This window comes from Nicotiana tomentosiformis, chromosome 4 (genome assembly GCF_000390325.3).
Source record: "Nicotiana tomentosiformis chromosome 4, ASM39032v3, whole genome shotgun sequence".
NCBI classification, from domain to species: domain Eukaryota; kingdom Viridiplantae; phylum Streptophyta; class Magnoliopsida; order Solanales; family Solanaceae; genus Nicotiana; species Nicotiana tomentosiformis.
This window is the reverse complement of record NC_090815.1, coordinates 10,650,308-10,675,478: the sequence shown is the minus strand read 5'-3', so window position 1 is coordinate 10,675,478 and position 25,171 is coordinate 10,650,308. Positions and strand designations below refer to the sequence as shown.

Genomic DNA, 25,171 nt, shown 5'->3' with positions numbered 1-25,171 from the left:
AAAATTCACGTATCACCGGAATAGAATCAATGACATGAGTCTTTGCACTAATATCCCTCACAAAATCCAAATAAGATGGGCAACCCTTCTCAACCATGCGCTGAGCCTTCAAATATGAAATCACCCTACATGGTACATATTCTACAGAATCGCTCCACTCAACCCGCGGAATTCCCGGCATAGCCAATGTCACCATCTTAGCGTGACAATCTAGAATAACATGACATGGAGATAACCAATACATAACCAATATCACATCAAAGTCGACCATACTAAGCAGCAAAAGGTCCACTTGGGTCTCCACAACCCCAATAGTCACCACACATGACCGATATACGCGGTCCACATTAATAATATCTCCTACAAGAGTAGATACATGTACATATGAAACTAAAGATTCACGGGGCATATCCAAAAAATGGGCGAAATACGAGGAAACATATGAATATGTGGAACCAAGGTCAAATAATACTGAGGCATCTCTGTGGCAAACTGAGACAATACCTGTAATCTCAGCATCTGAAGCAATAGCATCTGGTCTGGCAGAGAGGGCATAGAAACGGGCCTGGCCACCCCTGATCTGCCCCCCCTCTAAGGCGACCCCTAGCTGACTAATCTCCACCCCGAGCTGACTGGGAGGGTGGTGAGGTAACTGGTGCTGAAGTCGGAGGCTGACTCCTCTGCTGAGATAGACCTCCATGAAAACGAGGACAATGCCTCAACATATGCCCTAGCTCCCCACACTCAAAACAACTCCCTGGCACTGGTGACGGAAACTGAAGGGAACCCCTAGCACTGGGATGACTGGTAGAAGAACCTGGCATGGAAGAGCCGTGAACAGGTAGAGCACGGGACAAACTCTAACCTGGAAAGGCACTAAGTGATGAGTGGCCCTGATGAGAACTGTGAGAACCATGGCCAAATAATGCACCCCGATGAAATGGCCGAGCTGACTAAGCCTGTCTGAAATGACGACCTCTACCGTGCTGGAACTGACCCTCAAAAGGAGCACCGCTGAATCCACCCTGACCACGAGGTCTCTTGGCCTCCCTCTCAACCATCTCCTGACCGCGAACCATCTCAATTTTCCGAGCAATGTCGACAATCTCATCAAAAGTAGCACCCAAAACCCTCTCTCTGGTCATGAGCAACTGTAATTGATAAGTGAGACCATTAATAAACCTCATAATCCTCTCCTTGTCTGTGGGAACCAACCAAATCGCATGACGGGCCAACTCAGAGAATCGCATCTCATACTGTACCACAGACATATCACCCTGGCGAAGTCGCTCAAACTGTCTACGTAGCTCCTCTCTGCGGGATCAAGGCACGAACTTCTCTAAAAAGACCACGGAGAACTACTGCCAGTAAGGGGTGCTTCGCCAACAGGCCTACGCCTCTCGTAAGTCTCCCACCATCTAAGTGCACCCTAGAAAACTGAAAGGTAGTGAATGAGACCCCACAAATCTCCAGAATACCAGCAGTACGGAGTACTCTAACACCTGTCCAAAAAGTCCTGAGCAACCTCTCTCTCTGTGCCACTGAAAGGTGGTGGTTGGAGTCTCCTAAACCTCTCCAACCTACGCTGATCATCCTCAGGCATAGCAGGAACCACATAATCCTGAGCAACTGCAATCAGCTGGGTTGACGGTGCCTCCGGTGTCTGAAATCCCTGAATAACCTGCTCGGGTGTGCGAGCGACGGGAGTCTGAGTGCCTCCCCTGGCCTGAGAAGTGGTTGCGGCCGTCAAAATAGATTCCGCCTGAGCAAGGCCGGTACACGGTGTCAGAATCTGAGCTAGGGCCTCCTGAAGGCTTGGAATCACAATAGACACAGGTGGTGCTTGAGCTGGTGCATCAACAACTGGAACCTGGCCCTGATCTGGGACAACCGGTGGATCTGCAGGTACTGCCCCAGCTGTTGTACGGGCTGCACCTCTGCCCCTATCACAGCCTCTACCGTGGCCTCGGCGTCTCGCGACCCTAGCTGGTGGTACTGGTGGCTGGCTCTCCTAACCGGTAGCACGAGTCCTCACCATCTGTGAGAGAATAAAACAACGGATGTTTAGTTACTAGAATCAACAAATTCGCACGACAAGAATTCAAGAAGGTGGAGTTTCCTAAAGGTTCTGTAACCTCTCGAAGATAAGTACAGACGTCTCCGTACCAATCCGCAAGACTCTACTAAACCCGCTCATGACTCGTGAAACCTATGTAACCTAGGCTCTGATACCAATATGTCACGACCCAAACTAACCCCTATCGTTATGGCGCCTATCGTGGAACTAGGCAAGCCGACTCATTTCTAAAACAACCGATATTTTCATTTCAAAGAAAATTTCAATGTTATTTAACATAAAAACCTTCGTAAAGGAGTTCAAATCAAAATAAAAGTGCGAAAGGAAAAGCCCGACATCGGGGTGTCACTAGTCATGAGCATCTACTACAATCTGTCTAACAATATCTAGACTAACTTAGTCTGTAAAATAGCTAAATACAACTAAAGGAAGATAAGAGGGAGAAGAGCAGGGCTGCGATCGCCAGGCAGCTACCTTGCTATCCCCGGGAAAATCTGCAATCAGAACAATCAACAACCGCTACCGTGTCCAGCTACACCTGTATCTACACACAAGGTGCAGGGAGTAACGTGGGTACGCCAACTCAGTAAGTAACAACAATAAATAAAGACTGGGCAGTAGTGACGAGCAATAAAGCATATAACGTTCATATCAGGAAATCTCAGTAAAATACTACATGCTTTTAAAATCAGGATTTGAATCAAAACATCTCGTTTAAACCCAGTTCCAGTAAAAATCATTTAAAGATATTTTTTAACAATTTTCAAACAGAGGAAAAATCAAAGGTGAGCAAAAATGATGAAATCATAAACAGCCCCTCGGGCAAAGCATCACTCATATACAGCCACTCGGGCAAACCTCACAGTCACTCGTGCCACTCGGGCATACCTCACAATTACTCTTGTCACTCGGGCATACCTCATAATTACTCTTGCCACTCGGGCATACCTCACAATCACTCATGCCTCCCAGTCACTCAGCACTCGGCACTCACACTCAGTAGGTACCTGCGCTCATTGGGGGTGTGTACAGACTCAGGAGGGGCTCCTTCAACCCAAGCGCTATATCAAGCCAAATAATGGCATAAATCACTCAGGCCCTAGGCCGATATCAAACATGCTACGGCGTGCAGTCTGATCCCATAAATATGCAACATATTGTGGCGTGCAACCCAATCCTATAAATATCCTCATAAATCAGGCCCTCGGCCTCACTCAGTCATAAACCTTTCAAGCCACTCGGATACTTCAGTAAAACAGGGCATTAGGCCCAAAACATTTATATGCATCAAAATAGAGTCATAAAACTGAGTTATACGATAAACAAGTATAAACATGACTGAGTATAGATTTTCAATCGAAAACAGCAAGAGAATAATAAGAAAAGGCCCCTAAGGGTCCAAACAACACTGGCACAAGGCCCAAACATGGAATTCAACCCAATTTACAGAAACTCTATCTAAGACATATAAGTATCATATAGTTTCAACAAAGTATGCAACTTTACAGTTGCTACGGGACGGACCAAGTCACAATCCCTAACAGTGCGTGCCCACATACCCGTCACCTAGCATGTGCGTCACTAAAAATAGTAGAATGATACAAAATTCGGGGTTTCGTACCCTCACGACTAGATTTACAATCGTTACTTACCTCAAATCGGTCAAATCTCTACCCCGCAATGCTCTTGCCTCTGGACTCGGCCTCCAAATGCTTCAAATCTATTCACAATCAGTACAATACCATCAATACGCGCTAATGGAATAAATTCCATAAGAAAAGCTACAAAATTAGACCAAAACCTGAAATTGGCTCAAACCCGGCCCCTGGGTCCACGTCTCGAAATCCAACAAAATTTACAAAACTAGAAAGCTCATTCACTCACAATATACCAAATTCATCAAAATCCGACATCGTTTGGTCCTTCAAATCCTTAAATTACTTCTCCAAAAATCCCAAGCCCTAACCCCTCATTTTCACTAATTACATGATTAAACAACGGACAAATTATCATATATACGAGTATTAGGGCTCAAGTAATTTACCTCACTGATAGACCTTGAATCATCCTTCAAAAATCACTCCAAAAGCTCCAAAAGCCGACTTGAAAATGGTAAAAATGAACCAAATTCGCGAAGGGTTCTATTTATGGTTTCTGCTCAGGTTTTTTGCACCTGCGAAAAATTTCATGCTCCTGCGCCACTGCACCTGCGGAAATATCCATCGCAGGTGCGGAACACACTTAGGAGCCCAGCTTCTGCATCTGTGGCCCAAAACCCCACCCCTGCGAAGGCGCACCTGCGCGTTTCCTCCGCTTCTGCGAAGCCTGCCCAGCGTCCCCCTTTCCGCATCTGCGCCCCAGGTTTCGCACCTGCGGGCTCGCAGATGCGACCTCCAACTCGCACCTGCGCATCCTGCCTAGCCCAGCATTACCCGCACCTGCGAGCTCCCCACGCACACCAGTGGACTCGCACCTGCGACTCTTTCTTCCGCTGGTACGAAAATAGCAGTAGCAGCAGCTTCAACTGCATTTTCCAACTTCGACAAATCCGTTAACCACCCGGAATTACCCCGAGGCCCTAGGGACCTAAACCTAAAATACTAATAAGTCATATATCAACATACCAACTTAGTCGGACCTTCGAATCACTCAAAACAACATCAAATCATCAAATTACCCTCAGATTCAAGCCTAAGAACTTCTAAATTTTCAAATTCGGCAACCGATGCAGAAACTAACCAAACTACGTTCGAATGACCTCAAATTTTTTACACACATCACAAATGACACCACGAACCTACTCTAACTTTCGGAATTCTATTCTGATCCCGATATCAAATTTTTCACTGCCGACCGAAATCGCCAAATTTCCAATTTCACCAATTCAAGCCTAATTCTACCACGGACCTCCAAATCACATTCCGGACACACTCCTAAGTCCAAAATCACCTAACGGAGCTAACATAACTATCAAAATTCAAATCCGAGATCGTTTACACATAGGTCCACATCCGGTTGACTTTTTCAACTTAAGTTTCTACTTAAGAGACTAAGTGTCTCAATTCACTCTGAAATCACTCCGGTCCCGAACCAACTAACTCGATATAATATAATATAGCTGAATAACACGAAAAGAAGTAAAAATGAAGAAAGCAGGGCTATAACTCTCGAAACGACCGGTCGGGTCATTACAACATGGTATTTATTAATCTAGAGAAGGCGTATGACAAGGTCCCTAGGGACGTTCTTTGGAGATGCCTGGAGGTGAAAGGTATGTCGGTAGCTTATATTAGTGCAATAAAGGATTTGTATGATGGAGCTAAGACTCGGGTAAGGACTGTAGGAGGGAACTCAGAGCCTTTTCCGGTGTTTATGGGGTTACACCAAGGATATGCGCTCAACCCATTCTTATTTGCTCCGGTGATGGACGCACTGACACACCATATTCAAGGGGAGGTGCCATGGTGTATGTTGTTCGCTGATGATATAGTTCTGATTGATGAGACGAAAGGCGGCGTGAATGAGAGACTGGAGGTATAGAGGCAGGCCCTGGAGTCTAAAGATTTCAAGTTGAGTAGGACCAAGACAGAATATTTGGAGTGTCAGTTCAGCGTGGGGTCGGTGGAAGCGGGCGTGGGGGTGACGCTTGACTCGCAAGTCATCCCTAAGAGAGATAGTTTTAAGTATCTAAGGTCAATTATCCAGGGAGATGGGGAGATCGACGGGGACGTCACACACCGTATCGGGGTAGGGTGGATGAAATGGAGGTTAGCGTCTAGAGTCATGTGCGACAAGAAGGTGCCACTAAAACTTAAAGGTAAGTTCTATAGAGCGGTGATTAGACCGGCCATGTTGTATGGAGCTGAGTGTTGGCCAGTCAAGAATTCTCATATCCAGCAGATGAAAGTAGCCGAAATGAGGATATTGAGATGGATGTGTGGGTACACTAGGCTGGATAAGATTAGGAATGAAGATATTCGGGAGAGGGTGGACGTGGCTCCCATGGACGTCAAGATGCGGGAAACAAGGTTTAGATGATTCGGGCACGTGCGGAGGAGGAGCCTAGAGGCCCCGGTTAGGAGGTGTGAACGGTTGACTTTGACAGGTACGAGAAGAGGTAGAGGGCGACCTAAGAAGTATTGGGGCGAGGTGATCAGGCAAGACAGGGCGCAACTTCAGATTTCCGAGGACATGGCCCTAGATAGGGAGGTGTGGAGGTCGAGCATTAGGATTGTAGGTTAGGGGGTAGTTGAGCATTTTTTCAGCTAGTCTGATAGAGTTTGGTCTAGGTCTGCTAGCGTTTGTTGTTCATCACACGATTTTTATTTCCATAATTTATTTTTCAATTTTATTATTGACATACTTATTGCCCTTACACTTATTTGTTGTCTCTTACGGTGCTGATTCTATTTATCTGGTTTTTGTGTTGTTACAGATCTTTTGTCTCTGAGTCGAGGGTCTCCCGAAAATAGTCTCTCTACCCCCGAGTAGGGGTAAGGTCTGCGTACACTCTACCCTCCCCAGACCCCACTAGTGGGATTACTATTAGTTTGATGTTGTTGTATACATGATTAGATATGTTTGCTGATAACTTTTGAATCATTTTTATGGTATAAGAATTTGAGAAGTTTTAGTCATATTCGGTTTCTGCATTCCTAATATTGTTTAGTATAAGTAAAGGTTTGAAAGAAGAGCCACTAAAAGAGGTTCAGTTTTCTGATGAATATAGTTTGACGTCCTTGTCTTCTTTAGCAAATTTTCGGATTATAAACGATTGTTGGGATCTCTATTTTTTTTTATTATCACAATTAATGTTGAATGTGCATTTTAGTGATTGTCTTTTGATATAATACAACACGCCTTCTTGTTATTCATCTTTGGTTCAAACATAGACTGAGAACTAGTTTAGCGTAAAGTTTGGTTGATGTAAAAAGAATATTTTTCTTTTATATGTCAGTAGATCATGTCTATGGAGTCAAATAAAAATGCATTTAAACTCAAAGATTGAATATCAGTCTTTAAGTCTTTGGTAAACCAAAAACATTTAAAAAACAATTAAAAGAAAAACTTTGATCAGCAATCATATGTTCTTCACAGAATGATGCCTTTGATTCTTGGATGAGAAAAACTTTGATATTTCTATCAAATTCTTATTGATATAGAATTATCTTTACCAATTTGATCTTGTAATGCCAATATTTCAATAGGAAACTGACAAATACCCACAGATGGATTTTCTGCTGTAATTTCACCTAAACCTTCAAAATCACAAGCTTCTACCTTTTGCTTCTCCTTTTGAAAATATGCATTAAAAGCATAGGAAATCTTAGAATCGTCACTTAATCCATCACACGAAGCTCCTTCTTCCAAACGTGTACAATCTGCTTCTTGACATGCAAAATTATAATATTTATTCACTAAATCTTTATCACTGTTATCTCCATCAAATTTACACCATCTATTTGGCATTGTCACAAGCCCCTTAGCTTGAGTTGGATAAATATCACGATCTTGTAATGAAAAATCAATCTTGTATTTTGGATTTCCATCTGCTTCGTAAATTCCCCAGTGTCTTTGAAATGCACCAAATACAGAGCGAAACTCATTCTCATCTGATAAACTATGGAGAAATACATCTATAGGTCCTGGCCTAAGAGGTGTTCCTTTATTTGATGCTAAATATTTCAATAAACCCTTGTGAAATCTACGTGCATTTTCAATATTTGCATGTGGATATCCGTCCGTAGGCCAACCAATTTGACCTATCATAATTTTCATATTAGGGTATCCTGCTTTTGTTATTGCCCATGCAACGTAATCAATCATTAACTCCACTGCATTTCTGTACGTGACATTACCATCTTGAATCTTGAACTCGCTCTTATTATCAAAGAACCCAAATTCCATAGGACATTCAAGTATTTCTCTAACCATTTGGATTGGAAACATGTTTAAAAGAAAGGGTGTTCCTGTTTGATTGAAGAACTCTAGGGATTCAAGCATTAGGGTTTTTATATCATCGCGAAAATCGGCTTCTGATGGAACTTTTGTAAGCTTTAAAACATCCATACCATGGGAAGTTGTTGTTCTTATATACCCTAAACCCATATCATTTAGAGCTCCTCGTACAAGTTTTAACACATTCACCAATTGATAGGTCTTTGAAGTTTCTCTAAAGAACGAACTTGAAAACGGTTCAGACCCAACAGTAACTTCCCTGAAAAAATTACAAGAAAGTATAATAAAATCACGAAGTGTAGTTCAAGGAAATTGCAATGAAAATTTTGATTTTGAAAGAAAAAAAAAAGATTGAACACCATACACTATATTTACACCTTTGTTGACAGGTTCCTTGACTCGGTCATTTACCCATATATAGGCAAGGTCTTTCCTATTTACCATATTAAAGGCTTGATGTCCAAGGGTAATTGTGATGCTAATGTTAGTAGCAGAAAATATTTCAATAATATCATTGGCTGAAGTCATTAATCTCAATGCTGGAATTTTGTTTTGTAAAAGTAAGTCAACAACCATTGATGGAACCAATTGTTGTGATTGTTGTCTGCCCCATGTTATGCCCACAAAGCTATTTACACGAGTTGCCATGAACAAAACCATGAAACATATGCCTATGCTTAGCCTCATCTTGCCTTTTCTTTTTGAAGGATTGCGCTTCGCCACAATGGTACCTAGAAGCGAAGCCAGGAATTTTAACAACATAATGAGATTTGAATAAATACAAGAATATTACAATTACAATTCAATTTTACGACGTAAAACAATTTTTGAGCAATCTTTTCCGTTGCACTAAATTATGTTTCTTGATTTTACTATTTATATATGTATAAAAAGTTTATTTTTTACCTTATTTATGCAATGTAACGAAAGAGATTGAACAGAAACTCCCTATAAAAGTCTAGGATGATATATACCTGTCTTGTCACAAACTAAGTTTTTTGTGGCTCTCCAAATTAAATTTGAAGATCCCATAGGTGTTTGCTTGTACATGAATAGATGGAGAGAAGGAGGTGTTTCCCTCAATAGTTTAAGTGATCAGATTCTCCTAGGGAAAAAAAGAAAAATAAACTTACACCAAAGGTGAATACACATGTCCGCTTATTACGGGCATGCATTAAAGGTTATAAGTTTATGAGTTACACACCAATCACCATTTATCTCAGTTTAATTTAGAGAACGAACCCATTATTCACCTTCACTTGTTTTATTTACTTCATATCAAAGAGTATAAATTTTTAAAATTACACAAAAATTATTAACCTATGTAATTGAGTTATAAAATAAAACTAAAAAAAGCACAAACTCTTGAAAATGATGAATATTGATCATATATAGTCAACTTAATAAAGAAAAAACTATGTACCTCACACAAAAGTATTCTAATATCTTATCATAACTTATGTATATGTTTGCTTTAGTGGCTCAAACATAACAGAATAATATGTTGACTCGTACTCAAATATATTTTATAACAATATTATTTTCTTCATGACCTTATAAAATAAATTCTATTTGCTCAAGTACATAATATAAATTTTATCTTATTCCTTAATGGAACTTAAACTGAAAAATAAAATAATAATAAAAGACTCCATATTATTAGGTTTAACTAACGTAAGAAAATTTAGTTGGATGGGTTGTTTAAACCCAACTACATGTGTTTCAAAAAACAATAATTATCATAAAAATTAAGGTAGAAAATTAATATTTATTTTTATTATTTTAACCAACATGAAGGTATCATAATGTAATATAATTCTCAAAATGTATAAAATTTATTAACATTTCATGCAGATTTTAATGTGCATTTCGATAAATCATTACAATAGTATTTGCAATATTTATTTCTAATTTGCATATACATTTTTAATTTTTTGAATTATAAAAGTGAATTATAGTTAACTAATTTAAAGCTATTTATTGATAATATTTAGTGACATTGTACTTAGATTCAACTGACTGGATATTATCTCTCTTAATTCATGAAGTTAGTTGCTGAAATATGGTTTTTTTTATTATTTGAATGGATTTATTATGAGAATATTACTATTAATACTGATATTTGTTACGAGTTTCATAGTTATATCAATAATTAAAGTTAATGATGAGTCAAAATACACACGAAGTATAAAAGACAACAAAAACCTAAAAGAGGAATTCTTTTTTAAAATTTCAAAACTAATTCTTCCAAAACTAAAATCAAATAAAATGCATTAACTAATGGCGTTCTTTTGATTTAAAGTTTTAAATAATAAACATACTCTTTGTCCCTCAAGTGTGTTCCACGTGCTTCAAGAAAATATAACTCATATTATCTTAATATGAAAAGTATGTTAATTTAAATAAGGTAAATTTTTTATTAATTTTAAAATCCTAAATATTAATAGTTGTTATATATTTTAAATAAGAAAAGATTTCTAGTAAAAAATAGTTGATTTTAAAATACTAAATATTAGAAAATTAATTAAATGACTATTCCTAAATATTAGGAAAATAATTAAATTATTATTCCTAAATATTAGAAAATTAATTTGAATGACTATTTTATTCAGTGTGAACCCTATTTTTAAAGGGTAAAAAAAGCGAATGACATTTCGCTAAGGGTCTTCATGTTTTTAACATAGTATAGATGAGTCACCAATTTGTTTAATTATTTAAGAGTTTACACTTTAAACTGAAAATATAAGAAAAAATTTACACTATGAAATCATTCAAAATATTTATCAGAAACGACCTATTGAACAATAGTCATCGCTTTACCATAATGTTCCTCATTTTTTTTGCATTTTAGGGTCATAAAACAAGAATTCAGCATGATTCCTAAATTTCCGTGCTATCCTCGCCATCTGCATGAATTCGGGCGACTCACTCCGAATAGCCTAAAATTTTGTGGGATCATAAGAAATGACCTAATGAAAAATAGTCATCGCTTCGCCATCAATGTTCCTTATATTGTTTTAGTATTTAGGGCCATAAAAAAAGAATTCAGCAGGATTCCTAGATTTTCGTGTGTTATAATCTATGTCGTCTGCATGAATTCGGGCTACCGACTTCAAATCGCCTAAACTTTTGCGGGACAAAAAAAAATGAACAAATGAACAATAGTAATCGCTTCGCCATGACTGTTCCTCGTTTATGGCATTTTAGGGCTGTAAAATAGGAATTCAGCACGAATCCCAAATTTTGGTGTGCTACATCTGCATGAATTAGTGCAATCGGCTCCGAATCGCCTAAAATTTTGGGAGACCATAAAAAATGACCTAATGAACAATAGTCATCGCTAAGCCATTATCGTTCCTCATTTTTTGGCATTTCAGGACCATAAAGTAGGATTTCAGCACGATTCCTAGATTTTTGTGTGTTATAGTTCGCGCCATCTGCATGAATTCGGGCGACCGGCTCTGAATCGCATAAAATTTTGCGGGACCATCAAAAATGACTTCATGAACAATAGCCAACGCTTCGCCATGACTGTTCCTCGTTCTTTGTCAATTTTGGGCCATAAAATAGAAATTTAACACGATTCTCAGATTTTCGTGCATTGTAGTCCACGCCATCTGCATGAATTCGGGCGACCAGATCTGAATCACCTAAAACTTTGCAGACCATAAAAAATAACCTAATGAACAATAGTCATCGTTTTTCCATGAACGTTCCTCTTTTTTCTTTTGGTATTTTAGGGCCAGAAAATAGGAATTTATCACGATTCCCAAATTTTCGTGTTTTATAGTCCACGCCATTTGCATGAATTCGGGTGACCGGTTCTGAAATGCCTAAAATTTTGTGGGATCTAAAAAATGACCTAATGAACAATAGTCATCGCTTCACCATAACCGTTCCTTATTTTTTGGTATTTTAGGGCTATAAAACAGTAATTCAACACGATTCTAAAATTTTCGTATTATATAGTTCACGCCATATGCATGAATTCGGGTGACCGGCTCCGAAATGCCTAAAATTTTGCGGGACCATAAAAATGACCTATTAAACAATAGTCATCATTTTGCCAAGACCGTTTCTCATTTTATGGCATTTTAGGGCCATAAAATAGGATTCACCATGATTCTTAGATTTTCGTTTCTATAGTCCACGCCATAGCGAGAATTCAGGTAACTATGAATTGCCTAAAATTTTACGGGACCATAAAAATGACCTAATGAACAATAGTCATCACTTCTTCATAAGCGTTCCTCCTTTGTTGGTGTTTTAGGGCCATAAAATAGGAAATCAGTACGATTTCCAGATTTTTATATGCTATATTCCACGCCATCTACATGAATTTGGGTGATCGGCTCTGAATCGCCTAAAATTTTGGGGGACCATAAAAAATGACCTAACGAACAATAGTCATCGCTTCTCCATGACCGCTCCTCGTTCTTTTCACATTTTAGGACCATAAAACAGGAATTCAACACGATTCCCAGATTTTTGTGTGTTATGGTCCACGCCATCTGCATGAATTCGGGCGACCGACTCCGAATCGCCTAAACTTTTACGGAAGCATAAAAAATGACCTAATAAAAAATAGTCATCGCTTTGCCATCAATGTTCCTTATTTTTTGATATTTTAAGGCCACAAAAAAGAATTCAGCACGATTCCTAGATTTTCATATGCTAGTCCATGTCATGTGCATGAATTCAGGTGCCGGCTCCGAACCACATAAAATTTTGCTGGACCATAAAACATGACTTAATGAACAATAGTAATCACTTCACCATGACATTCCTTATTTTGTTTTGGTATTTTAGGGTCATAAAATAGAAATTCAGCACAATTCTCTCGTGTGCAATAGTTCACACCATCTGCATGAATTTGGGCGACCGACTCCGAATCGCCTAAAATTTTGCGGGGACTATAAAAAACTACCTAATGAAAAATGCTTCGCCATAACCGTTCCTCATTTTATAACATTTTGCATCCATAAAATAAGAATTCAACGCGATTCTCAGATTTTCGTGTGTTATATTCCACGCCATTTGCTTGAATACGAGCGACTGGCCATGCATCGCCTAAGCTTTTGCGGGACCATAAAAATGACCTAATGAACAATTGTCATCACTTCTCCATGACCGTTCCATATTTCTTTTGTTATTTTAGGGCCATAAAATAAGAATTCAGTACGATCCCAAATTTGCGTGTGCTATAGTCTACATCATCTGCATGAATTCAGGCTATCGGCTCCAAATCGCCTAAAATTTTGGGGGATCACAAAACGATCTAATGAACAATAGTCATCGATTCGTCGTGACCGTTCCTCATTTTTGTTTTTGGAATTATAGGGCCATAAAATCGGAATTCAGCATGATTCCTAGATTTTCATGTGCAATAGTTCACGTCATCTGCATGAATTCGAATGACCGGCTCCGAATTGCCTAAAATTTAGTGGATCCATAAAAAATGACCTAATAAACAATAGTCATCTCTTCGCCATGACCATTTCTCGTTTTTTGGTATTTTAGAGCCATAAAATAGGAATTCAATACGATTCCTAGATTTTCGTATGCTATAGTTCACACCATCTCCATGAATTTGGGCGGCTAACTCTAATCGCCTAAAATTTTGCGGGACCATAAAAACGATCTAATGAACAATAATCATCGTTTCGTCTTGGCCGTTACTCATTGTTTGGCATTTTAGGGTCATAAAATAGGAATTCAACATGATTCTCAAATTTATGTACTATAGTCCATGCCATCTGCATGAATTTGGGCGACCGACTCCGAATCGACTAAAATTTTGTGGGACCATAAGAAATGATATAATGAATAATAGTCTTCGCTCCGCCATGATCTTTGCTCCTTTTTTGTATTTTAGGGCCATATAACAAGAATTCAGTACGATTCCCAAATTTTCTTGTGCTATACTCCACGCCACATGCATGAATTCGGGAGACCAGTTTAGAATCACCTAAAATTTTGCGGGACCATAAAAACGACTTAATGAACAATAGTCATTACTTCTCCATGACCGTTTCTCATTATTTGACATTTTAGGGCCATAAAATTAAAATTCAACACGATTACCAGATTTTCGTGTGCTATAGTCCATGTCATCTGATGAATTTGGTCGACCGACTCCGAATCGCCTAATATTTTGCAGGACCATAGAAATTACTGAATGAACAATAGTCATCGCTTTGCCATGGCCACTTCACATATTTTGGCATTTTAAGGTCATAAAAAAAGAAATTCAGCACGATTCCTAGATTTTCGTGTGCTAGTCCACGCAATCTGTATGAATTCGAGCAATCAGTTCCAAATTGCCTTAAATTTCTGTGGACCATTAATAACGACCTAATGAATAACAGTAATCACGTCTCCATGATCGTTTCTTGATTTTTGGTATTTTAGGATCGTAAAACAGGAATTTAGAAAGATTTTCAAATTTTTCATGTGTTATCCACACCATATGCATGAATTCGGGCGACCAACTCTGAATCATCTAAAACTTTTGCGGGACCATAAAAAATTACCCAATGAATAATTGTCATCTCTTCGTGCCATGATCGCTCCTCTTCTTTTGGCATTTTAGGTCCATAATATAGGAATTCAACACGATTCCCAAATTTGTGTGCTATAGTCCACTCCATCTACTTAATTTCATGCGACCGACTCTGAATTGCCTAAAATTTTGTGCGACCATAAAAAATGACCTAATGAGTAATACTCATCGTTTCGCCATGGCCGTTCCTCAGTTTTTGGCATTTTAGGGCCATATATCAGGAATTTAGCACGATTCCCAGATTTTCGTGTGCTATAGTCCACTCCATCTGCATGAATTCGGACGACCGACTCCGAACCGCCTAAAGTTTTGTGGGCCCATAAGAAATAATCTAACGAAAAATAAACATCTCTTTGCCATGACCGTTGCTCGTCTTTCGGTGTATTAGGGCCATAAAATAGGAATTCACGACAATTTTCAGATTTTCGTATGCCATAGTCCATGCCATCTGCATAAATTTGGGCGATCAGCTCCGAATCGTCTAAAATTTTGTGGGCTCATAAAAATAACCTAACGAACAATAGTCATCACTTCGGCATTATCGTTCCTTGCTTTTGACATTTTAGTGCCATAAAACAGGAATCCAAGATGATTTCCAAAATTTCGTGTTCTTTCGTCCACGCCATCTATATGAATTCAGATGACCGGCTCCGAATCACCTAAAATTTTGCGAGATCATAAAAAATGACCTAATGAACAATAGTCATCTCTTCACCATGACCGTTCCTCATATTTTATTTTTGACATTTTAGGGCCATATAACGAGAATTCAACACAATTTTTAGATTTTCGTTCAATCATCAACATTATTCTTTCCTTTAATCAGGGTAGAGCTATAGTGCAGCTATGGGTTCACGTGTATCTTATGACCAAACTTAGTAAATATGTTAAAAAATTTATTAAATATCTATAAATATTTTATTGTGAATTTAGTTTTTATTATATATTTACTTGAAATCACTATTGGATCCCATAAACTTTAAATCTTGAATCCACATCTGCCTTGAATAAAGATCAGTTCGTGTTGCTTCAAACACGAAGAAATTAAGCAACAATGATTCGTCAGTATAGTTGTTTTCCTTCATTTCTTCTTTTCTTGAAGATTTATCTACCATTGAGTCGTGACCATGTTTTTTTCTTTTTTGTTCAAAATAGGATAATAGCATGTTTGGTCAAGCTTCTCAAGAGGCCAGAAGTGCTTTTTATTTTTTCCAAAAACATTTCTTTTCCTAACTTGAGGTATTTGACCAAGCTTTTTTTGGGGGAAAAAGTATTTTTAGGAAGAAGCAGAAGCAGTTTCTAAGAAGCAGAAAAAAGTAGTTTCTTCCCAAAAGCAGAAGCAGAAGAAACAGTTTTGACTTTTCTTCTTACCAAGAATACCCTTAATAAAATATAGTATATACAAAAATAACCGTTAAACCTAATACTTAGGATATTAATGTATACATATTTTCAATTATTTTTAGAACTTTCTAATATATAGTGACTTTAGGGGTGAATGCTTTTATATTTGTTGAATAATTTTTAATATATTTAACTTATATTAAAAGAATTAAGTATTTTTAAATTTTATTTTCATATTTTATTTAAATAAAATAAAAAAATTTAATTATTGCTTGTAATAACAAATTTTTGAGATTATTTATTTACTTAAAATATTAACTATTAAGTAAATATATTCATGTTCTTATTCGTAATTTGATACTTAAAAGTACTTTCTGAAAAGCTTGGCCAAACACAAATTATTGCTCAAAAGTGCTTTTCAGAGTGATTAGCCAAACACAAACTGCTTCGGTCTAAAAATACTTTTTCAAAAGCATTTTTAAAAAAAATAATTCTCAAAATAAATTGATTTCTCCAACTTGGCCAAACGGGCTAGAAGTATGAGGTATTCATGTTCATTCTGTTGCTTTTTTTAAATTTCGAAAAGAAAAGATGCAACTTCAAGAAGAGGACTCTTGTATGGTGAACTGATTTTGATTTCCTCCTTGTTTTAATTTCTATAAATTTTATTCTACCGGTTAGGTAATTATGGTGATTTAATGTCATAGTTAATTTTTGTCAATTATTTACCACAATTAGGGCCTTAATTAGTTTACTCTCGTTTGAATTCTCTTTGTTTCATTTTTATTGTCCTTGTTCTTGTTGTTTTCATTTGGGATTGTGTTATATTCAACATTCCTATCCGTATCAGGAAGTTGCATAGTATATTTTAGCAAATAAAGATTTTCTTTGTTATTATTCTTCCAATCCACTTGTCACGGACACAATACTTTAAAGGGACTAAAATTACTTGTCACGATCAAAATCCATAAAGGCCGTAATGGCGTCGGACACCGCTGTCAGATAAGCCAACAATAAATACTAAATAAATTCTCATTTTAATATTTTTGAAGTCATAGTTGCTCCCATCAATTAAATAGCAGAAGATGAAGTTTACAAAATACGTAATAATATCTTTAAAATTTTCCAATACAGTGCAACCCATAATCATCCCAAATCTCGGTATCACAAGTGCATGAGCATTTACTAGGGAATTAAAAATAAAATACAGCATCTGTCGAGAATACAAATTAGACAGAAAAAATATAATATTTCTGAAGGAGACTCTGTTGGCTGCGGATCGTAATACAGAATGCAGCTCACCTATGTCCCCACAATTATTAACCACACCTCTGCACCCACAAGGCCGCTAGACAAATATGTACCTGCACAATAAAATGTGCAGCAAGTGCAGCATGAGTACAAAAACAACGTGTACCCAATAAGTATCAAGCCTAATCTCGAAGAGGTAGAGACGAGATGACCGACTTTGACACTCACTATGAGTCAATAATATTAAATAATCATGAAAATAGAAATATTTATATCAACGCGATTCACAGAGTTAACAATAATTTACTTAACCAGAAAAAGTAATTAAATTCCTTCAAATGCAACAATTCTCAATATATTAATTAAATTCCTTCAATTCAAATAATTTTTAATTTATCAATTAATCTCATTTATAGGAATAACAATTAATTCCTTAACAAGCACGCATAATAATTCATTAAATTCCAAGGATTCTTCAATTTATCAATTAGTTTCGAAAGCTGAAATAAGTTATTAAGGTACAGTGTGATTATTATTATTAAGCACGGTTTCTGCCGAGGACGTACGGCCCAATCCAGAGTGTCGTGTACATTGCCGAGGGACGTGCGGCACGATCCATAGATGCATCTATCTTGCCGAGGCGTTCGGCCCGTTCCACAAGAAAGGAGGACACTTTTCTTATGCACCTCCGGGAATGAGAGTATGTTTATTATAAGAGAAATTCGAGAAGATGAATAATTTCTTTTAACAATTTATTTAATCTAAACAAAAATTAAGCATATGAAAATTTTATCTTTTGCTACCTTTCATAACAATTCACAATATACACATCAAATAATTTAATTAATAAAGAATATAATTTACACAAGTAATTCATGCTTTGAGTCCTAAACTACCCGGACTTTAGCATTAATAGTAGCTACGCACGGACTCTCGTCACCTCGTGCGTACGTAGCCCCGCAATTAGTAATAATTATTTAATTAATCCCTATGGGGTAATTTCCCACTCACAAGATTAGACAAGAGACTTACCTCGTCTCAAAGCCTACTTTTCGATTACCACGTCGCGTTGAATTCTCGATTCGATACCGAAAAATTCAAAACTATCCAAATATTATACAAAATAATTAATATATGCTAAATGATTCGAAATTTATCTATTAAATAAATTACCTTATCCAAAATGGTAAAATTCCTAAAATTTATGAAAATTGTTATCCATAATCTCAAAAACTCAAATATATAATTTTCATCCAATTCCATAACCATTTTCGTGGTGAAAAATCAAAAATACCAATTTCTAGGGTTTTTTTCAAAACTCCAAATTTCTACAAATTTTCATGTCTAAATCCACATATAAACCATGTATTTAACTTGCAATAGGTGTGAATTAACTTACCTCCAAGTTTCTAGGTGAATGCTCCTCTCAAGAAGCTTCCAAGATCGTCCTAGAATAGGGAAATGAGCAAAAATGCTCAAATTCCCGTTTTAAATACTCACTGCCCAGCGATCATCGCGCCCGCGGCAAAATTTTTCGCACTTGCGGCTTCGCACCCGCGATGAATTTTTCGCACCTGCAGCTTCGCACCCGCGATGGATTTTTCGCACCCGCGATCACACCAAATATCAGCTAACTCTTCTTCAAATTCCAAATTCGATCCTTTAACCACCCGGAATCCATCCGAGACCCTCGGAACCTCAACTAAATATACCAACAAGTCCTACAACATCATACGAACTTATTTGAAACCTCAAATCATATAAAACGACGCTAAAACCACGAATTATACTCCAATTCAAGCTTAATGAAACTTAAAATTTTCAACTTCTACATTCGATGTCGAAACCTATCAAATCAACTCCGATTGACCTCAAATTTTGCACACAAGTCATAAATGACATAACAGACCTATAAAAAATTTTGAAACTGTATTCCGACTCCGGTATCAAAAAGTCTACTCCCCGGTCAAACTTCCAAACTTAAATTCTTGTTTTAGCCATTTCAAGCCAAATTTCACTACGGACTTTCAAATAAAATTTCGATCACGCTCCTAAATCCAAAATCACCATACAGAGCTGTTGAAATCATTAAAATTCTATTGCGGGGTCGTTTGCACATAATTCGACATCCGATCACTAATTGAACTTAAATATTTTTAATTGTTTCATCAAAATTCTATATCTCGGGGTAGGGACCTCGGAATTTGATTCCGGGCATACGCCCAAGTCTCAAATCACGATACGGATCTACCAAAACTATCAAAATATTGATCCGAATCCGTTTGCTCAAAATGTTGACCAAAGTCAAACTTGGCCTTTTAAAGCCAACTTAAGAAACCAAGTATTCCGATTTCAATCCAAACACTTTCACATCCCGAACCAACCATCCCCACAAGTCATAAATCATTAAAGCACATACGGAAAATTTTATTTAAGGAAATGGAGTTCTAAAAGTCAAAACAACCGATTGGGTCGTTACATTACTAGACAAGTCCTTATATGTATGTGGCGTATACATAATATTATCTTCTAGTTTCAATAGTTTACCGAAATATTTTATAGACAGACAAAAATAAATTTGATCGAAATGCATACTCGGAATCAAAAAGTCTAATTTTGCAAGAGTAATCATAAAGAAATATAACAATAAGAGAATTTTTTTTTTTTGAAAAAAATAAGAGCACTTTCTTATATATTTTATTTATTTTGACAACCATTATTGTTATTTTTAGTATTTATTTCATAATTTGAAAATGCACTCTCTTTTCCCTCCCTCTTTTCCTTTCCAAAAAAGTGGCCTAAGATTAAGCACATGCTTCCTTCAAGAAGTTGGGTTGCTGTGAGCACCTAATTTTTTATTATATTTGAATTTTTACCACCTTATACTATGTAAATATTTTTAGAAATTTAATATATATATTTTTTAGCTTTGTTATATTTTTTTTATATAGGGTAAGAATTAAAAATATTTTAAAAGGTCAGATTATTACTATTAGTATTATTTTTATTTTTTATCTTTATTTTAAAATACAATAAATTAAAAAAACCTAAAAAATGAAATATTTTTTTAATTTTCGTATGGGAATAAAATAATAAAAAAATTAAAAGTATGGAATAAAAAATTAAAAGTAAAATTATGTGGAAATTATTTTTTTTGTAAAAACTAAAAGAAAGTAGAAAATTTAAAACAATAAAAGTAAAATAATGTGGAAATTTAAAAAAATATAAAGTAAAATAAAGATGAAATTAAAAAATAAAAGTAAAGGTAGCTGAATTTTTTTTAAAAAAAAGTAAAAGAAAGTGGAAATTTAAAAAAAGACAAGTAAAATAAGTGGAAATTAAAAAAAGAAAAGTAAAATAAATGAAAAAAAAGTAAAGTAAAAGAAGTGAGAAATTAAAAAATAAAAGTAAAGTAAAGTGGGGAATTATTGTTTTTTAAAAAGAAGAAAAATGGGAAGTAGGAATTCTTTTTAATTAAAAATTAATAAAATAATAAAATAATTAAAACAAATATGAAAATTTCCGAAATTGTTTCTATAAATAGAAGAGAAATGTGAGGAGAAAAGAGGGAGAGAAGAAGAAAAAATATAGGAGGGAATTGAGAGAAATTATTTTTCTTCTTCTACGCTAAGGGAATTTCTAATCGTGTCATTCTTTATTCGTCTTTCTTTCGAAAAATCCAGCAAGTCATCACCCAAAACCCAACAAAAATACTTCATAATATCCCTTTTTACACGCCAAAAAGTGGAGTCAATAGTCGAGGTCGAGAATTCTGTTGGAGCTCAGTTCACTAGGTTTGATGTTATTCGTCGCTTATGCGTGTTCGACGTTCGTCTGAGTTGTTATACATGTTCTTGGAGACTCATTTAATTAGAAATTTTGCATTAAAAGTTTATTCTTAACTCTGTTCTTTTTATCTTATTTCATGTGATTTTATTTATTTGCCTTTAAACTTTATAAATAATAATGTAAGTTAGTCCTTAAATACAATATGCTTAATCATGTTTTTGAAAATATGGTATTCAAACTTGCTTTAAAGTTGGGAAGATTTAGACCCTAATGAGTTTGGTCTTCAATTATTGGGGGGTGGGGTATTGGTATATGATGGTTTATTTATTCAAATATCTAAAATCATACACTTCTTCCACAAGTAATTCCATAATCCATGACCTTCATAATAATCTCAAAATTAGGAAAGAAATAAATCATGAATGCGCTAGAGTGTTTTAGACGTACTCTTAATTAATTGAATCATCGTGATTATGTATACGTTCTCGTGACATAATTACGATTCCCAAAACTAAAATCAAGGTATGCGTTCGCGCAACTTTAGGAGAAACAACCTTAAATATAATAAAAATGCTATTAATTGCGTGCACGTACACGTGACATGATTTTGGCAAAATAAACAAAACGAATTCACACAAGTAATTCATTTCAAAGATAATTCTATATTTTAATATAAAAGCGGATAGATAAAACACGAAAACCAATAAATCACAGCTTATCTAAAACTAATTCAAGCCAAGTTGTAGTCAATAAAGCGATCGTGCTAGAACCACGGGACTCGGGGAATGCTTTACACCTTCTCTCCGGTCAACAGAATTTCTTACCCGGACTTTGTTTTCGCAGACCAATAATAATAGAGTCAAACCTTTCTTTGACTAGTAATTCAAATAAAATGTGACTTGGAACACCAAAAAAATCAATTCCAAGTGGCGATTCAGTAAATAAAATAATCTCTATTCAAATTTGTGATTTTAGTTGGAAAAAATTTTAACCCATAATAATCCATAATACATATCTTTTGGGGCAAAAAAAAGAGGTGTGACGGTTGCAATATGAGTTACTGGACTAGATTTAAAAAGGCACTAAAGTGAACGCAAAAAGCAATATAGAAAGTAATATCCTTTAAATTAATTGGAATATATTTTGATCAACAACCATGTTCTTCACACTCGTTACATGAAATACAATGCCTTTGCTATTTGTGGTAGAGGAAGACTTTGATTCCATTTCTATTTAAATTCTGTCACAACCAATTCCATCATGTTAGATCTTTCACGGTTTCGCCGCTAAAATAATGGTAGGACATCTGGTGCACAAAGTATTTCGTATTTGTCAAATTCTTAAAATCATACCATCTTTAACTGCTTGATCTTGGAATGTCAATATCTCTATAGGAAACTCGCAGTTACCCGTTGATGGATTTTCTGCTGTAATTTCGCCTAAACCATCAAAATCACACAATTCTACCTTCTGCTTCTGCTTCTGCTTTTGGAAGAATACATTAAAAGCATAAGAAATTTTAGAATCATCACTTAGTCCATCACATGAGGCTCCTTTTTCCAGAGACGTACAATCTGCTATATTGCATGCAAAATTATAGTTCTTATTTACCAAATCCATGTTTTCTCTATTTCTATTAAACACACACCACCTATTTGGCATTTTCACAATCCCCTTAGCCTGAGTTGGATAAATATCACGATCTTGTAATGAAAAATCAATCTTGTATTTTGGATTCCCATCTGCTTCGTAAATTCCCCAGTGTCTTTGAAATGCACCATATATCGTACGAAACAGATTCTCATCTGATAAACTATGGAGAAATACATCTATAGGACCTGGCTTAAGAGGTGTTCCTTTATTTGAAGCTATAAATTTCAAGAAACCCTTATAAAATCTCTCTGCATTTTCAACATTGGCGTGTGGATATCCGTCCGTTGGCCAACCAATTTGACCTATCATAATTTTCATATTAGGGTATCCTGCTTTTCTTATTGCCCATGCAACGGAATCAATCATTAGCTCCACAACATTTGTGTACGTAAACTTACCATCTTGAATCTTGAACTCGCTCTTATTATTAAAGAACGCGAATTCCATAGTATAATTCAATACTTCGTTTACGTAATGGATTGGAAACATGACCAAATCAAAGGGTGCTCCAGTTTGATTGAAGAACTCTAACGATTCAAGCATTTGTTCTTTTATGTCATCGCGAAAATCGGCTTCTGATGGAACTTTTGTAAGCTTTAAAACATCCATGCCATGGGAAGTTGTAGTTTTGACATACCCTAATCCCATATCGTCAAGAGCTTCTCGTATAAATTTTATTACCTTCACAACTTGATCGGTCCTTGCTTCTTTCATGAACGTATTCGAATATGGTTCAGTCCCAACGGTTACATCTCTGAAGAAATATAAGAACATATATTAAGGAAATAAAATCACAAAGTCTAAGTAAGGAGATTGCAATAATTAAAAAAAAAAAAAAAAGTGGAATCCCATATGTGGGATCTGGAGAAGATAGTGTGTACGCAAATCTTACCCCTTTCTTGTGAAGGTAGAGAGGCTATTTTCGATAGACCCTCAACTCAAGGCAGAGGCGGAGCCATGGTGTTGGTCGCGGGTTCGGGCGAAATCAGTAACTTTTGTTCAAACCCTATATTTGTATTAAGAAATCCAATGAATATGTACAAATTATTAATTGGGCATCCAGTAGCTTAAAAGAATTATAATCTCGAACCCATAAGGTTCAAATCCTAGCTCTGCCTCTAGCTTAAGGAACAATGAAAATAAAGCAACAAACAGTAGCGCGACAATATAACAGGAACAAATGGCACAACACCAAAAAAATCTAATGTAATCCCACACATGGGGTCTGTGGAGAGTAGTGTGTATGCAGACCTTACTCCGGCCTCCCTTGTGAAGGTAGAGAGGCTATTTTAGATAGACACTCAGCTCATGGAATAGTGAAAATAAAGTAACAAACAGTAGCAACGACAATATAATAGGAACAAATGGCACAACCAAAATCCAGTGTAATCCCACAGGTGGGGTCTGGAGAGGGTAGTGTGTATACATATTTTATCTTGGCCTCCCTTATGAAGGTAGAAAGACTATTTTCGATAGACCCTCAGCTCAAGGAACAGTGAAAATAAAGTAACAAATAGTAGCAACGGCAATATAATAGGAACAAATTGCACAACATGTGAGATTGCAATAATAATAGTTCTTAAAAAAAAAAAGATCGAATACGTACACTATATTTACACCTTTGTTTACTGGATTCTTGACTCGGTCATTTACCCAAGTATATGCAAGGTCTTTCCTATTTGCCTGCCACATGAAATTATTTACCAAAGTAATAGTGAGGCTAATATTAGTTCCAGAAAAAATTTCACTGATATCATAGCCTGAAGTTCTTAATCTCAATGCTGGAATTTGATTTTGTAAAAGTAAGTCAACAACCATTGATGGAACCAATTGTTGTGACTGCATTCTGCCCCATGTTATGCCCACAAAGCTGTTCACTTGAGTTGCCATGAACAAAATTAAGAAAAAAATGCCTATAATAAACCTCATCTTGCCCTTTTATTCCTTGAAAAATTCAACTTCACTGCAATTTTCCGGACATCTTTACCGTTGTACTAAAGGTTTTTCATTTTTCGAGGAGTTATTTTTACCTTATTTGCGCAATATAATTGCAGGTGATACCTACATATGTTTACACAAAGTGAAACTTTATGGGTTCTTCAAATTATATTTGAAAGATCCCAAAGGGAGGTTTGCTTAAAACTACATGGGTATATATATATATAGATGGAGATAGAGAGGGTGGGGGTGGGGGGAAAGAAAGGGAGCAATGTTACCAAAGAATAGAAAATTGTAAAAGATGAAGAAACATAACTTGTTTCCCTCAATAATTTAAAGGATCAATTTTTCAAAGGAAAACCAAAAAGAAAAAAAGGCTAATGTCAAAGGTGGGCATCTATTTCCGATTATTCAGCTTCACTGCTTGTTTTATATATCGTGAGTCATCGTCATTTGTGTAATATCAGATATATGTATTTTTCTATGGATAGACATACTAATTCTGTTACATATTTGTGGTTATAATTTAATATTACTAATTTTGGTAAATAGAGCTACAAATTCTTTTATTGTATATACCGGGACGGATCCACGTGGGG

At 36.2% G+C, this 25,171-nt stretch overlaps 2 protein-coding genes across 2 annotated transcripts; both read right to left on the bottom strand.

The window, feature by feature from the left end:
* Positions 1-7,183: 7,183 nt before the first annotated feature.
* Positions 7,184-9,165, bottom strand: LOC104118277 (glucan endo-1,3-beta-glucosidase 8-like). The gene is made up of 3 exons (XM_009629492.4): positions 9,010-9,165; positions 8,400-8,766; positions 7,184-8,294 (listed from the first exon to the last, which is right to left on the bottom strand). The coding sequence occupies exons 1-3, from the start codon at positions 9,083-9,085 to the stop codon at positions 7,220-7,222; spliced, it is 1,518 nt and encodes a 505-aa protein (XP_009627787.1). The 5' UTR covers positions 9,086-9,165; the 3' UTR covers positions 7,184-7,219.
* Positions 9,166-22,087: 12,922 nt separating this feature from the next.
* Positions 22,088-24,993, bottom strand: LOC104118278 (glucan endo-1,3-beta-glucosidase 8-like). Its single transcript, XM_009629494.4, has 2 exons — positions 24,241-24,993; positions 22,088-23,388 (listed from the first exon to the last, which is right to left on the bottom strand). The coding sequence occupies exons 1-2, from the start codon at positions 24,561-24,563 to the stop codon at positions 22,314-22,316; spliced, it is 1,398 nt and encodes a 465-aa protein (XP_009627789.1). The 5' UTR covers positions 24,564-24,993; the 3' UTR covers positions 22,088-22,313.
* Between the last annotated feature and the right edge of the window lie 178 nt (positions 24,994-25,171).